At 51.5% G+C, this 16642-nt stretch overlaps 1 protein-coding gene and 1 long non-coding RNA gene across 5 annotated transcripts in view; both read right to left on the reverse strand.

The window, feature by feature from the left end:
* The window catches only part of GPATCH8 (G-patch domain containing 8), a 77714-nt gene extending 69055 nt beyond the window's left edge, over positions 1-8659 (reverse strand). For 2 of the 4 annotated variants that reach the window (XM_048829711.2, XM_048829709.2), the window contains exon 1: positions 8535-8659. In XM_048829711.2, the coding sequence (XP_048685668.2) occupies positions 8535-8579 (45 nt within the window). In that variant the 5' untranslated portion in view covers positions 8580-8659. The remainder of the gene's footprint in view (positions 1-8534) is intronic. The other 2 variants (XM_048829713.2, XM_048829712.2) reach the window with 1 other exon arrangement.
* A 1618-nt stretch (positions 8660-10277) lies between these two features.
* On the reverse strand, positions 10278-11978 carry LOC142070178 (uncharacterized). Its single transcript, XR_012666177.1, has 2 exons — positions 11041-11978; positions 10278-10476 (listed from the first exon to the last, which is right to left on the reverse strand). It is a non-coding gene; the product is annotated as an uncharacterized LOC142070178 (long non-coding RNA).
* Positions 11979-16642: the final 4664 nt, after the last annotated feature.

The raw sequence follows: 16642 nt of genomic DNA on the forward strand, positions 1-16642 counted from the left end.
CTGGTTGGATGAGCTTTGTGACTTTGTTCTCACCCACAACCATTTCAGATTTGGGGACAACTTATACCTTCAAGTCAGCAGCACTGCTATGGGTACCCACATGGCCCCACAGTATATCAACATTTTTATGGCTGACTTAGAACAACGCTTCCTCAGCTCTCCTCCTCTACTTGTGCTACACTGATGACATCATCATATGGACCCACAGGAAGGAGGCCCTTGAAGAATTCCACCTGGATTTCAACAATTTCCACCACACCATCAACCTCAGCCTGGACCAGTCCACACAAGAGATTCACTTCCTGGACACTACAGTGCAAATAAGTGATGGTCTCATAACCACCGCTCTATATCGGAAACCTACTGACCGCTATACTTACCTACATGCCTCCAGCTTCCATCCAGGACACATCACACCATCCATTTTCTACAGCCAAGCCCTAATATACAACCACATTTGCTCCAATCCCTCCGACAGAGAAAAACACCTACAAGATCTTTATCAAATATTCAGAAACAGATTGACAGAGCACGACCGGTACCCAGAAGTCACGTACTACAGAACAGGCCCAACAAGGAAAGCAACAGAACACCACTGGCCATGACGTACAGTCCCCAGCTAAAACCTCTCCAGATCATCATCAATGATCTACAACCTATCCGTCACTCTCACGGACCTTGGAAGGCAGGCCAGTCCTTGCTTACAGACAGCCCCCCAACCTGAAGCAAATACTCACCAGCAACTACACACCATACCACTGAAGCACTAACCCAGGAACTAACCCCTGTAACAAACCCCTTTGCCTACTCTGTCTCCATATCTACTCTAGCAACACCATCAGAGGACCCAGCATCAGCCACACCATCAGGGGCTCATTCACCTGCACATCTACTAATGTGATATATGTCATCATGTGCCAGCAATGCCCCTCTGGGAGTGGACTACATCCACCCTGACTGAATTGGCCTTGTCAACACTGGTTCTCCCCTTGTAAGGTAACTCCCTTCTCTTCATGTGTCAGTATCTATGCCTGTATCTGTAATTTTCACTCCATGCACCTGAAGAAGTGGGTTTTTTACCCACAAAAGCTTATGCCCAAATAAATCTGTTAGTCTTTATGGTGCCACCGGACTAATCATTTTTGTAATCAATATACAGCCACCTTGGAATTATTTACGTTACATTACATAGATAAACCTCTCAGATTCCTCTCTGCGAACACATTCACCTCACTGTCTCCATTCTTAGTCTGAATCCCAGACTGTTCCTGTGCTGTCGTCCCCCCGTCCCCTCCGCAGCCTATTTCCTACTCTCTCTGGAATTTCTGCCCTATTTCCAATAAAGCCATTAACATTTATAATCTACATTTTCCATTCCTTCAGTCCCCTTGACAGCTTCCCCAACTACTCTTCTCATTCCCCTGCCCTATAGGATGCAGGAGCTATTTCAGGCCTTATTTTCCTGCAGCTCTCAATGCCTCCTCCCTTCTCTCATTCCTCCAACTGATGCTCGGCTCTTTCTTCCTGACACCAGCGGCCACCCTTCTTTTCCTTCCCTCCAGGAAACTTCTTCCATCCCAATCAGCTCTCAGCTCACTCCTGCAGCCATCACTTCAGTCACTCAACCTCATCTTCATCCAGCACCACAGTCCCTCTGATCTATCAATTTCTGAGTTGGCACCCATCTCTCTCAGCAACCCTGCTTCTCCACACCCCCTATTAAACTATCTTTCCACAACATTCAGTCTATTACTATCTCCTATTACTCTCCTGCTCTCAGCCCAGTCCTTCCTGAACTGACCTCCCTCCAACGTTTAGCTATGATTTCCACCCTTAGTCAACAATTTTGCTTCTCTTTCACTTGTGCATCTAACAACCCCCAATTCCAACCCTCCTCTGTAATCCATTTCCTCTGCAGAGCATCTACAAAGAAAGCAAGACCATGCAGATTTCTTCTACATTTGTTCCTTTGTCAATTGTGAAATGCTAAGCAGTTCTCTTGACTTATGCCTACCCATCCTTCACTGACTCCAACCCCATATTGTCGCTCTAATGCCCCACTTCCATGCCAACTCGAGAGTCTCTCCAATTGCTTTCCAAGAAAAAAAAAACCTGATACCATTTACAGAGAATTTTCCTATACTGCTCCTTTCCACACACCCATCTTCCTTTGGCCTCCTTACTAACTCCAGAGTATCCCTCTTGTCCTCGTCCAACCATTAAGTGTTCCCTTCACCCATCTCTTCTTACATACTCCTACTGTCTCCACTTCCTCTCCCAACTCTTTTCAATATGTTCGGCAACGTGGCTTCTGCCTGCTCCATTTTAAGACTATTACCAAGATCCCAAATAAGCTGCTCACAGCGAAGTCTCAGGGCCTCCTCCATGACCCCTCTCTCACTTTTATCATCCCCCATGTTGTTCAATGCCTATTTTAGATTGTTTGATCTTTGGAGCAAGGTCTTGCCTTTATCAAGCTCAACTATGGCACCACAGGAGTAGTAACAACAAGCGGCCAAACTGATAGCTAGTATTAACTCATAAACTGTATTGACGGCTATGGTGTTGCACCTGCTAACATTAGTAGAGAATCTGGCCACAAGTCTCAAATATTTGTTTAACATTAATTGGTTGGAGAGCAATCCACACAAAGGCACCCAGCAAAAATCCCGGTATCTGCTTTCTAAATTGCCAGGCAATGCAGTGCTCACTGAAACAAACTGTAGGTTTTTAACTAAGACCCACTTGTACACTACAGAGATGCACAGATCCTGAAACTAATCTGTTCTTGTTGCTGCACACTTCTGTGAAAGAAAGACTTTTTAAATAGCCATTGGAAACAGCAGTGTAGGTAGGCTTCTAAAGAGAATATTTAGAACAAATTAATTTAGCTACCACACTAAATCAATCAGGGAAAGAAGTTACTTTCTTTTTGATTCTAAGGTCATTATTGAATATTGCTTATCAAAAATTAGGAAAGTGCAGACCAGTGAGTGTTTTTACGTCTGCTCAACTACAAGGTAACTTTTCACGGTATATGTTGCAATTAAAAGGTTCAAAATATTGAATTGCTTCCTCTTCTACTGAGTTTACTACACCCCAAACTTATACCTGGAGTGACCCTAATCAGAGTTCAGAAAAAAAATGTAGAAACGTGCTTTCATAAGATGCAGTTATCTTGAAAGCTAAAGATGAGTGCAACTGAGAAACTGTAAACAAGACTAAATGTCTTAATATGAAACATTCTTAAGGAGGGATGCGATTAGAATAAACTACTAGGAATTAGGATTCCTGGGCAATATTCCCCACTCTACCACCAATTCAGTGTGACCTTGGCCAAGACACTTCACTTCATTTTCCCCCATGAATATAGAAAAGGAGTACTTGTGGCACCTTAGAGACTAACCAATTTATGCTCATATAAATTGGTTAATCTCTAAGGTGCCACAAGTACTCCTTTTCTTTTTGCAAATACAGACTAACACGGCTGTTACTCTGAAACCCCATGAATATAGTTTTCTTTATAGCCATCCACTTTAATATTCTCAGTTTTCTGTAACCTCTAACTGAGAGCCAAATTATTCCATGCTAGGTCTCTTCCCAAAGTCAACTAATACCCACCCACCACCTCCAATGGAAAGTTTAAAGGCATGAGAGAAAATTCCTCCATCAATTTGCAATTTTTGGGAGAGGCTAGGAAAAGTAGTCCTACCACACTGTAACAATAACGCTAACCTCCCTTTATTTTTTAAACAGGGCTGCACCAAAAACTAGAAACTTGGCATTAGTGAGGACTATATCTAAGACTAGTATCTTTTCTTAGTTTTATAGGAAAATAAAATTGTGTCTGAATAATGATTTCTGAGCATGATCAGCTGATTCTAACAGACGGTTAATGGAGATCTGCCTCCTTTTTGACATTACTACACATTTTCACAGCATGACAAGAACAGAAAAATGAAGCAATAACAGGACTTGCTGAGACAATTTTCATGAAGGAAACTGTCTCACTGAAGTCAAAAATTCTCCCTTAACAGGAAAGCAAGAAAACTGCAAGCAAAGAAAAAATTCTGGAACCCATGATTTTAGGGTCTGAACAATTTTTTGGCTGAATTCTGCAATATTTTTCGCAATCTACACGGTTTTCAAAAGATAAATAGAAATCTGCCTCCAACCAAAGGTTGAAATCCACCCCACCCATCCCCCCCCAGAAAGGGGCTTGAAAGTCTAATTGGATTGTTTAAATATTAAGTATTTTTAATTTTTAAATTGAGAAAGAAAACAAGGAAATTATGCAAAAAAACTATGTCAGTGGAGCATTTAAAGCGCACGGTTAAAATTCACAAAAAGTCAGAAAATGCAAGAGCTGACAACCCAACAGCAAAGTCAAGTCAACTAGGTTTGTACATTTTATTTTCCATTCTTATTGTTTCTAAACAGATAGCTTAACATGTTTTATGTAGTAAAACATACAATTATATACAGATACATAGCATGACTGAATTACTGTTGTATTTCCTTGTTGTTTTTAAATGAATAATCTTAATGCATTAACTAGATTTGGGTGAGTTTTGATTTGCTGTTTATAAACAGGCTTTAGGCTTCTTGGATGAAAGGCAGTATTATATAAGTGCAAAACATCATTTCAAGAACCTTAAATCAACATAAAGATGACCTCATACGTAAAAGCTAATCAATATATGCTCTCTAATGGTCATTCACCCTGAATAATTATTATATGTTTTATTATAAGTAGAATCTTTCATTATGCTTCGGCTAGGGAATACCAATTATCATTTCCTCCAAAACAATAATGCCAATTTCTTTTTAAAATACATATTCATTTACTTTCAAACAGTATTAAAAAATTCAGTTTAACACATGGCAGCAAATGTTAATTTTACGGAATGAATGAATCAATTAATTTTTATACAAGAATAAAGAATGCTCTTTCCCCTTAAGTTAGGAACCTTAGCACATGCTGAAGATAGCTGGAGAAACAGGGAAGGTTTCTTTTTGATTTCCCCAAATAGAAGTGTAAATACCATTCTGTATGAAAGCAGGAAACAAGTTGAGAAGCAGAGGAGAACGTTAGGTAACCCAGTCCGGAAACTGAACAGCCTCTCATTAGAAATCCTGATCTGCGGTAGCGTTCATCATGAATAATAGAATCAAAATGATCAAAGAAGGAAGCCAGTTTAAACACATACTAATCTGTTGTTTTTGAAGGTTTTTGAAAACTAAAATGACTGAATTTCTGAATGACTGAATTTCTGAATAACTTCACTGTCACTGTCAATGTTTAGGTTTTCTTTTCCAAAGGATGTTTACCAACCTTTAAATTGTTTCAGTATATATTTGCTATATTGGTTTAAAAATTTTGTCTTAATTCCTCAATAATTTTAATTTCCTAATATTTAAATTGTACCCATTCCTAATTTAAATTCCTTCCATCTGCAAAGTTACATTTCTGAAGTCTTGTTCCACTTTATTAAACTCCTTTATAATTTGACTTCTTTCCTCTAGGATGAGAAACAGCTCACCCCTCTTTAGCCTTTAAGTATAATGTTAAAAATTATAACAATCCCAGGTTACACCTTCTTCACAAAAAGCTCTCCACCCCACCCAATGAAAGAGAATTCAAAAGTGAACGACCATATTCTACATTAGGGCACAAAGCACAGTAATTTTATTTTGAGCTGAATTCTCTGTTAATTTTCTAGTATCCTTTTTATAGAAGGCTCATGACTGCAAGGATTTTCAACCATTGTTTTCATGCTCCATATGCTGCATAAACATTCCTGTGTATACTTGCTTTTGCTCTACCATTGTCAGACTTATTTAACAGTTATCTATGCTGAACTGCATTTTCCATTTACTGCCCCAGTTACTTAAAGATCCCAAATCCCGCTTAATCTGGTTGCCTGAACACAGCTATTTTCATACCACTCTAAAAAAAGGACCTGCAGTCTGATGGGGGAAAAAAATGAGTGCCAGTATTCATCCCCTGACCCAAATTACTGTTGCCAGGATATGCAGCAGTAATGCAGCAGTTTCTTTGCGATTCAGGGGTTTCATTTTACGCAGGGAACAGGCAAACTCTAGTTAGTCTTATTCAATATTTTCCAGTGACATTGCTCAACAGTAAGATATTTGAAAGAACAAGTGTTGACAGATTTTAAGGCTCATTTCAGAAAGATACCAACTAATATACAGTGTTTTGTAATGAATGCTTAACATTTCCAGAAAAAACAACTAAATTATTTACCCCATTCCAGAAACTTCAATCAACAGACAAGCATACCCAGTGATAGTTTCTCTCTGGAAATTTCAATGTCGGTCCTCAGATTACGTAATGTATAGCATTCATTCAAATGTTATTAATAGTAATAGTAAATTTATTTACTAATAAATTTGTTAGTCCCTAAGGTGCCACAAATACTCCTTTTCTTTTTATTAATAGAGCATCTCACTACCATGGCACTGCAGCAGACATTTAAACCAATACAAAAATCAAGTACTAAAAAGCCAAACAAAGCATCAAGTAAATAATTAAAAACACAGATTAGGTAATGTTTCTGAAGCACCATTTCTAACCCCCTCCCTACCCCACATCAACACTGACCCTCTCCAGGCAGCGAGTGCGCCTGCTGCAGGCACAGGCTACATCCTGGCAGAATCGCTGGCTGGACAGGTGGATTGTCTCTTCAGACTGAAAACCAGGATTTGGAAAGATGACCCAGGAGCTCACAAGCTACTTCAGTAGACAATGATCCCCATCCTCCAATATCATGGCCAGAGAGGGAAGGGATGGAGGGAGCAGAGGCTGGTGATACCTACATACTAAAGGGTCCAGAATGAGCCAAGGAAGAGCGTACAGACTAGTGAACTCTATGAGTCTGAGGACGCAAGGGAGAAGTGTGGACCCCCCACAACCACACACACCCCAGAGGGCAGCGAAACCCCTCACACTGGGCTCTCTGGGGGAGGAGAAGGGGAAATAGACCAGTGCATGCCTCTCCCCTTCCCCAATTAGATTCTCTACAGAAAAGGGAGAAAAGATGAATTCTCCCCCACGCTGGGCTCCGGGGGGGGGGGGGGGGGGGGAAGCTGCAGCGGCCAAAGACCCCCCAATCTCCACGCTGCAGCTCGGAGGAAGAAGGGGGGAGAAGGGCGCAGATGCTGCCGCCCCCCCCACCGCTTTGGGCTCGGCCGCGGGGGGGCAGAAGGGCGCAGATGCCGCCGCCCCCCCACCGCTTTGGGCTCGGCCGCGGGGGGGGGGGGGAGAAGGGCGCAGATGCCGCCCCCCCACCACCACTTTGGGCTCGGCCGCGGGGGGGGGGGGGGACAAGGGCGCAGATGCCGCCCCCCCCCACCACTTTGGGCTCGGCCGCGGGGGGGGGGGGACAAGGGCGCAGATGCCGCCCCCCCCACCACTTTGGGCTCGGCCGCGGGGGGGGGGGGGACAAGGGCGCAGATGCCGCCCCCCCCCACCACCACTTTGGGCTCGGCCGCGGGGGGGGGACAAGGGCGCAGATGCCGCCCCCCACCACCACTTTGGGCTCGGCCGCGGGGGGGGGGGACAAGGGCGCAGATGCCGCCCCCCCCCACCACTTTGGGCTCGGCCGCGGGGGGGGGGGACAAGGGCGCAGATGCCGCCCCCCCCACCACTTTGGGCTCGGCCGCGGGGGGGGGGGACAAGGGCGCAGATGCCGCCCCCCCCACCACTTTGGGCTCGGCCGCGGGGGGGGGGGACAAGGGCGCAGATGCCGCCCCCCCCACCACTTTGGGCTCGGCCGCGGGGGGGGGGGGACAAGGGCGCAGATGCCGCCCCCCCCACCACTTTGGGCTCGGCCGCGGGGGGGGGGACAAGGGCGCAGATGCCGCCCCCCCCACCACCACCACTTTGGGCTCGGCCGCGGGGGGGGACAAGGGCGCAGATGCCGCCCCCCCCCCCACCACTTTGGGCTCGGCCGCGGGGGGGGGACAAGGGCGCAGATGCCGCCCCCCCCACCACTTTGGGCTAAGCCGCGGGGGGGGGACAAGGGCGCAGATGCCGCCCCCCCCCACCACTTTGGGCTAAGCCGCGGGGGGGGGACAAGGGCGCAGATGCCGCCCCCCACCACCACTTTGGGCTAAGCCGCGGGGGGGGGACAAGGGCGCAGATGCCGCCCCCCCCACCACTTTGGGCTAAGCCGCGGGGGGGGGACAAGGGCGCAGATGCCGCCCCCCCCACCACTTTGGGCTAAGCCGCGGGGGGGGGACAAGGGCGCAGATGCCGCCCCCCCCCACCACTTTGGGCTCGGCCGCGGGGGGGGGACAAGGGCGCAGATGCCGCCCCCCCCACCACTTTGGGCTCGGCCGCGGGGGGGGGACAAGGGCGCAGATGCCGCCCCCACCACCACTTTGGGCTCGGCCGCGGGGGGGGGGGCAGAGGCCGGGAGCCCCCCCGCGATCGCCGCCTTCCGTCCCGAATTCGCGCCAGCCGGGGGGCGCAGGGGAGCGGGCCGGGGCGGGCGGGCGGCCGGCGTTACCTGGAAGTCCCGGTCCTCGTTGAAGCGGGAGAACCTGTCCGCCATTTTCCGCCCGTCTCCTCCGCAGCCGCCGCCTCCGCCCGGCTCGGCCTCGCTCCCAGCGCCGCGCGCCGCCGGCGGGAGCGCGCTGCGCCACCGCGCGGGAGCGCGCTCTGAGGCCTCCGCGCGCATGCGCGCTGAGCTGAGCGGCTGCCCCGCGGCTTTGCCCTCTGCTGCCCTGCCGCGGGGGGGGGGGCGGGGGCATGAGTGCGGGTCTGGGGCGGGGGTCGGAGAGGGGCGTGAGCAGAGCCTCAGAGGAGGGCGGGAGGCAGGGGCCTGGGGCAGGGACATGGCAGGGGGAGGCTGGAGGGCAATTGGCGGGGGAGAAGGTGGAAGCCGTGGGGCAGTTTGGCCTTGTGGGGCTTGTCCCGGCCCCGCCTTCCCATTGTCGTTGCCAGTGGGGCTGCTGTTATTCATTATGGCGACAAAGCGTCCGTATTGCTGTCGCGCTGAGCACCCCAGTCATGGAGTAGGGCTCCGCTGCGCTCGGTGCTGTACAAACCGAACAAAAAGACAGCCACCGCCCCAAAGCGCGGACGAGCTCATGCTCGCCCCAGCGCTGCCCCTCTGACATTTTTTGCTACCCTGTCTAGTGCTGACGGTCCCGGTGGCCAGCCTACAGCGGCGTTAGCACAGGTGAGCCCGTAACGGTGGGGAAACTTTTGGAAATCCAGAACGCAGACACAGCCTGCATGCTAATAAGTTTAGGGAGCAAGGAAACTAGATAGCAAAAATAAACTCTTAATGGCTTTATGCGCCGCACAATCAGGCGTCGTGTAAAAAAAAGTAAGATGGAAGAGAAAATGCTGAGGGTGAAAGCAGATAGTGAAGCTGACTCAAGAACAGAAACTGTCTTGAGCAGAGAGAAAAGGAGGGGGGCAACAAGCTCCAAACCTTCCAAAAGCTGGTTGGGGAGGGGCTCTAACAAAAGAGGGTGGAACCTGCCACTCCAATACAGTAACGCAAATTTCAGCTGATAGACCAGGGGTGGGCAGACTACAGCCCATGGCCGCATATGGCCCACCAGCCATTTTAAGCCAGCCCTCGAGCTCCCACTGGGGAGCGCGGTTTTGGGCTTGCCCCACTCCGGCACTCCAGCAGGGTCAGGGGCCGTTCCACGTGGCTCCTGGAAACCACGGCCTGGCCGCCCTCTAGCGCTCCAGCTGGGAAGCAGGGTCGGGGGCCGCTCCACGCAGCTCCTGGAAGCAGAGGCATGGCCCCCCTACGGCTCCTAAGCGCTCCAATGGGCTGCGGACGGGGCAGCGTGCAGAGCCGCCTGGCCACACCTCTATGTAGGAGCCGGAGGAGGAACATGCTGCTGCCTTTGGGAGCTGCTTGAGGTAAGCACCGCCCAAAGCCTGCACCCCTGAGCCTCTCCCCATACCTCAACCCCCTGCCCTGATCGCCCTCCCACCCTCTGAACCCCTCGATCCCAACCCGAAGCACCCTCCTACACCCCAAACTCCTCATCCCCAGCCCCACCACAGAACCCTCACACACACGCACCCCACTCATCTGCTCCAGCCCAGAGCCCCCTCCTGCACCCTGAACTCATTTCCGGCCCCACCCCGGAGTCCATACCCCAACCCCAATTTTGTAAGCATTCATGGTCCGCCGTACATTTTCTATTCCCAGATGTGGCCCTGGGGCCAAAAAGTTTGCCCGCCCCTGTGACAGACTGAAAGTAAGAGGCTTTGTTTTGGGTTTTTTTTGGTATATTAAATTTTTTTATTTTTTGCATCCATTTTTGAGTCTAGACAGACTCTTGCTAGGTAGAGCTTTCTGACCTAGGAGCTTTGGAGCCACCTGCAGGTGCTGTGCAGAGGAAGGTATTCCGGTCCTCTCTCATCTGCATCAAGCTGTATCTGGGCTCATCTGCCAAGATTGTCAAGGTCCTCTGGAGCTGAGGAAAGATACCAGTAGCCCTGAGGTTCAGCTGAGGAGGGAACAACTCAGAACCTTTGGGCCACATGACAAGTATTATGATTTTGTTATACTATTCTGTCAGTACAGCACAATGCCCTGCCTTATGGTACAGTATATGCTGTAAGGACTGATAATAAATAAGGAGAAAGTAAATAAGGAAGTGTTATTTACTCTCTCATAACACAAGAAATAAGGGTCACCAAATTAAATTAATAGGCAGCAGGTTTAAAACAAACAAAAGGAAGTATATTTTCATACAATGCACTGTGAACCAGTGGAACTCCTTGCCAGAGGATGTTTTGAAGGCCAAGACTATAACGGTTCAAAGAAGAACTAGATAAGTTCATAGAGGATAGTCCATCAATGGCTATTAGCCAGCATGGGCAGGGATGGTGCCCCTAGCCTCTGTTTGCCAGAAGCTGGGAATGGGCAACAGGGGATGGATCACTTGATTCCCTGTTCTGTTCATTTCCTCTGGGGCACCTGGCATTGGCCACTGTCAGAAGGGAGGACACTGGGCTAGATGGACCTTTGGTCTTACCTAGTGTGGCCATTCTTTTGTTCTTAAATTGCTCTTTATCCAGAAGTAATCAGCCTACTACCCTATCTTCATTCAAGTCTCTCCATCATAGGACACTTCTTCTGTGATAACTCAGCACTTAAATGGATAAGATACCCACACCGCCAAGGTAACCATGTGATCTTGCTACTGTGATTCCAGTTAACACAAACTTTGGACCTGGGGATTATGCTGTTAGGTTTATTTTCTAAGATACATGCAACTACTGCATACATGATCAATGTTCCCCCTAATTTTTGACAGGCTGGGTGGCCAAAAATTTTCTTCTGTGCAAAGTTTTGTGTGCACAGTGTTTTGCCACGCGCGGGGTTTAGGATCTGTGTGCACGCACACACGGCTTAGAGGGAACAGTGAACATGATCTATATGACAGCGCTGAATTAAATATTCTGCTGCAGTGCCAGTCACGCTGAATCCTAGGCAATATATTAGTAAGCGGTGGGGCTGAAAGGTGCAATCCTCTTCCTAGCATTCCCTCGAATTTCAGAGGGCCTTTGCGGACACAGGACCCTGACCGAGGTCTGATTAAGGGCGGAGCAGGGGCATTGCCGGACAGGATCCGCCCCAGAGCCCCGGCGAGCCCCGCTGGACCCGGAGCGCGGCACCCGGCTCCGAACCTCGCCCACCGAGCGGCGCCAGAGGGAAACTAGCCTGCCTGCCCCCGGCCGGCCTGCCCGGGGGGCCCCGGGGTCTGAGCGCCGCTGCTGGGCCCCGGGCCCCGAGTTCGATCCCGGAGGGGCCACTGAGGGGTCTGGGGCAACTGTGGGGGGTCGGCCCTGCCCTGGGCGGGGGGTCGGGCCCTTCCAGCCCCGAGAGGCCCCGGCGCCGCACCCAGGCGCGTGCGAGAGGCCGCGGGAGGGAACCGCAGCGCCGGGGCCGGCCCCGCACCCAGGCGCGCGGGAAGCGCCGCTCGCGGCGGCAGGAATCCGGCCCCAGCGCGGGGCCGCGCGCCGGCGCCCCGCTCAGGCGCATGCGCGCCAGCTGCCTCAGCGCGGAGCTAAGGTGCGTCGACTGCGCGCGCCCCGCAGGAAGGTCGCGCTTCCGGAACCTCCTCCCCTGCGCCGGCCGAAGAGGCGGTCTCCTGCGCCTGCGCAGCGCGGGGCGGGGCTGGGGTCGGACGAGCAGAAATGCCGCTAGCCCGGCGGCCGCGCCGAGGGGTCCCGCCGGCGGGAAAACAGCGCCCCCCGCGGAGGCCGGAGGAACCGACTCAAGCTGCGGCCCGGGCCCGGCATGTCACGTTTTTAGCCAATAGGGCTTCGCTGCTGTTTGATTGATAACTGTCCGACCCAATAGGCCGCTGGGATTTCAACCCTTGGGAGTGGGCTGTTGGCCCCGCCCTTCGGGGCGTGGGGAGAGGCTCGTTCGCGGGAGCGTGCGCCTGCGCAGACTCCTGTGACCCCCCCTCTGGCAGGCCGGCTTTCCTGGGCGGGGTCAAAGGTCACGTTTGCCTGGGGGTTGGGTGGGAGAAAAAAGGAAAGGAGGCTCGTGGCACCTGAGAGACTGACCCGGCATGGGATGCAAGGAGACAGGAACCCAGGCGTCCAGCGCCTGGCCCCGCCCCCCTGTGGTGGGGGGAGCCCAGGCCTCAGGCCCCTTCCCGCTGAGAGCCAAGGGCCCGGGGGTCCGGCTGAAGGCAGGCTCCTCGCCAGCGGCGTCGGGGGGGGTGCGCGCGCACAATGGTGTCCCGGGGGGGTGCGCGCGCACAATGGTGTCCGGGGGGGTGCGCGCGCACAATGGTGTCCCGGGGGGGGTGCGCGCGCAGCGGTGTCCCGGGGGGGGGCGGCGCGCACAATGGTGTCCCGGGGGGTGCGCGCGCACAATGGTGTCCGGGGGGGTGCGCGCGCACAATGGTGTCCCGGGGGGGGCGCGCGCACAATGGTGTCCCGGGGGGGTGCGCGCGCACAATGGTGTCCGGGGGGGGTGCGCGCGCAGCGGTGCCCGGGGGGGGTGCGCGCGCAGCGGTGCCCGGGGGGGGCGGCGCGCAGTCTCCGCGGCCCTAACCCCAGGCCTTGGCCACCAGCCGCCTCGTCGCTAGAAGCCGAGGGGGCCCTTCCCCGCGAGGCGGAGCCAGAGGCCGGCCGCTCCCTTCAGGGGGGCCGCTGGGTGCCGTGCCCCGTGTTCCCCGGCCGGGCCGGGCCGGGCCAGCCCCGCCCCCCGTTGCTCATGAGCAAAGAACAGTCTCTGATCTTCCTTCTGTTCTAATTTCGTCTCCACCTGATGGGGGGAGGAAGAGTTTGCATCCAGGCTCAGAGCCTTCCAGGACAGCTTAGCAAGATGGTCGTAGACTCTTCCAACATAATCGGTGTTATTTGGGCACTCCCTTCCCAGACTGAGTGGAATCCGGAATCTCTGAGTTTTTATTTTATTTATTATGTTTCCTACAGCAGAGCCTGGGGGCCAGGTGAGATTGGGGCCTGTTGTGCTGGGCGCTGTGTGTAGCTCCAACACTGTACAACAGAAATGGAGCAGCCTTCTGGATATCAAATCTCTGTTTCTCCATTTCACTAACCAGGCTGTTAGTTACCAGGTGTCTGCAAGCTCCCCATTGTGTCTGCAGCAGGACAGTCAGATTCCATCTGTTTCTCCCAAAAGAGAGAAACTGGGTGAGGGACTTGACAGAAATCCTGCTTCCTCAATCCCACTTGCAGGTCACCCCCCTCTGGCTTTGCTGACCAAGGGCATGCGCAGGCTATTACAGAGTCAGTACCTGCTATCTTTGTAAGAAATCCACAGGGCCAGTTCCTTGTGCCACTTGTCCAGCACCCATTGAAATTTATAGCCCACAGCACATAACGAATCTGCATTACAAAACAGTCTTTCACTATATGGTCACTGTGGTTTCCCACAGGACTGCTGCCTTTGGTGCACAGGTGGCAACCTAACTAATGTTCTTTGATTTAGTCTTTGTTTCTTCAGTGCCCCAAAGCCTAGAAGACAGACATGCTGCTGAAGTTTTAGCAAGGAGCTCCCTCAAACATTTCCTGCCTCTGTCCGTGAGTGTGATTCTCCCTGGGAAGAGTACTCTTCCCCTCCCCAGTACGGGTTCTTCAGACTCCTCACTGAAACTGGGCAGGCTCTGGTGGGGGAGAGGGGGACAGTTCAGCCCTGTCTTTGGGTGCTGGTAGAGCAGCCAGCTGGGAGGAAAGACTGGACTGTATCAGACTCAGGACCACAGCTCTGCCAGGGGCAGCCACTACACTGATAGCAGCCTGTCTGAGCAGCAGCCAGCTAAATCCCAACCTGTGGTTACCAGCCTTCTCTTAACAGGCCTCTGTATTTCCGGGTAGGTTGCAGAACAACAGTCTATCAGCACGGCCCAAGGAGTTGTGGGAGGGGTAGGGAGCGGATGCCCTACATGTAACAGATTTCAGAGTGGTAGCCATGTTAGTCTGTATCAGAAAAAACGACAAGGAGTCCTTGTGGCACCTTAGAGACTAACAAATTTATTTGGGCACATGCTTTCGTGGGCTAGAACTCACATCATCAGATGCATGGAGTGGAAAATACAGGAGCGGGTATAAATGCATGAAAAGATGGGAGTTGCCTTACCAAGTGTGACGTCAGTCTAACGCAGGGGTTGGCAACCTTTCAGAAGTGGTGTGCCGAGTCTTCATTTATTCACTCTAATTTAAGGTTTCGCATGCCAGTCATACATTTTAACATTTTTAGAAGGTCTCTCTCTAGAATTCTATAGTATGTAACTAAACTATTGTTGTATGTAAAGTAAACAAGGTTTTTAAAATGTTTAAGAAGCTTCATTTAAAATTAAATTAAAATGCAGATCTTATCAGTTTAGTGCAGTGATTCTTAACCTGGAGAGCACACACCCCCTGGAGGTGCAAGATGCCCTTTCTGGGGGTGCGAGACGTGAGTTTTTTTAGAAGGTAAATCACGAAAAACACAAATTAAGCACAGGCAGATAAGTACAACTACTTTGTTTAATCAAACCTCTGTATTGACAGTATACATTTTTTAATGATTACTGTAATATACAAACAAAGTTTTCAAGTTTTTAAGCTAATTGTAGCGTAATTTTTTATAAGGGGTGAGAGAACGTATTTTGAGAACTCCAGACCGTCAGCGGGCTAAGCGGGGCTGGGTGTAGTGTATTAAATGGCAGCCCATAGGAATGTGCTTCTCATGGTGTACTACTTACGGGTGCCAGTCCTGATGCTCTGAGCAGCATGGTAAGGGGATGGGGAACAGGGGGGGTTGGATAGGTGTGGGTGTCTCAGGTAGCCTGTCAGGGGTCGGGGGTGTGGATAAGGGTTGGGGCAGTCAGGGGACAGGGAGCAGGGGGGCTTGGATGCAGGGGTTGGGTCCTGGGGGGTGGTTAGGGGTGGGGGATCCCGGGAGGGGGTGGTGAGGAGACAAGGAGCCGGGGGGGGGGGAGGTTGGATGGGTCAGGGGTTATTAGGGGGCAGTCAGGGGGCAGGAAGTGGGCTGGCTGTTTGGGGAGGCACAGCCTTCCCTACCCCAGTGTAGTGTATTAAATTTCTTCCCGTAGGAATATGCTACTTACAGTGTACTGCCAGTCCTGGTGATCCGCAAGTAGCACATTCCTGTGGGGAGACATTTAATACACTACGCCAGCAGACAGAACCCCAGACGGTGGTGGGTTGAGCAGCTCAGCCCGCCGTCGGTCTGGGGTTCCGTTCACCAGGCCATCAGAGGGCTGAGCGGGGGCGGTAAAAATCGGCTCGCGTGCCACTGGCTAATGAGACAATTCAATTAACAGTAGGATACCAAGAGAAGAATAACCTTTGTAGTGGTAATGAGAGTGGCCCATTTCAAACAGTTGACAAGAAGGTGTGACTAACAGTAGGGGGAAATTAATATAGGTTTAAGTTTTGTAATGACCCAACCATTCCCAGTCTTTATTCAGGCCTAATTTTATGGCGTTCAGTTTTTAAATTAATTCCAGTTCTGTTGGAGTCTGTTTTTGAAGTTTTTTTGTTGAAGAATTGCCACTTTTAGCTCTGTTATTGAGTATCCAGGGAGACTGAAGTGTTCTCCTTCTGGTTTTTGAATGTTATAATTCCTGATGTCAGATTTGTGTCCATTTATTCTTTTGCGTAGAGACTGTCCGGTTTGGCCAATGTACATGGCAGAGGGACATTGCTGGCACATGATGGCATATGGCACATTGGTAGATGTGCAAGTGAACGAGTCCCTGATGGTGTGACTGATGTGGTTAGGTTCCCCCCCACACCTCAGAAGCTCCATTCCCTAGTGCCCCAACACACACACATCTTCCCTGCCACCTCACAGCCCAGCACCCCCCAGAGACCCGCTCACCACCTCCTACCTCCCGGCTGCACTCACCAGCCCGGCTGGGAGGTGACTGTGTCTGCTGGGGTGAGCCGGCAGCGCAGCCAGAGCTGGTCCTGGGGCGGGGAATCACTCCAGCCTCTCAGGAGTGGCATGATAAGCCAGGCCACGGCCTGCCCTGGCCAGGCTCCCTCAGGACCCACTTGCCTGGAGGGGCCCAGCCAAGCCCCCAACATTGTCATCCCCCCTCACCTGGCTGAGACTGGCCAGGCTTCTGCACCAGTCCAAGGCAG

Source organism: Caretta caretta, chromosome 27 (genome assembly GCF_965140235.1).
Source record: "Caretta caretta isolate rCarCar2 chromosome 27, rCarCar1.hap1, whole genome shotgun sequence".
In the NCBI taxonomy this organism is placed as follows: domain Eukaryota; kingdom Metazoa; phylum Chordata; order Testudines; family Cheloniidae; genus Caretta; species Caretta caretta.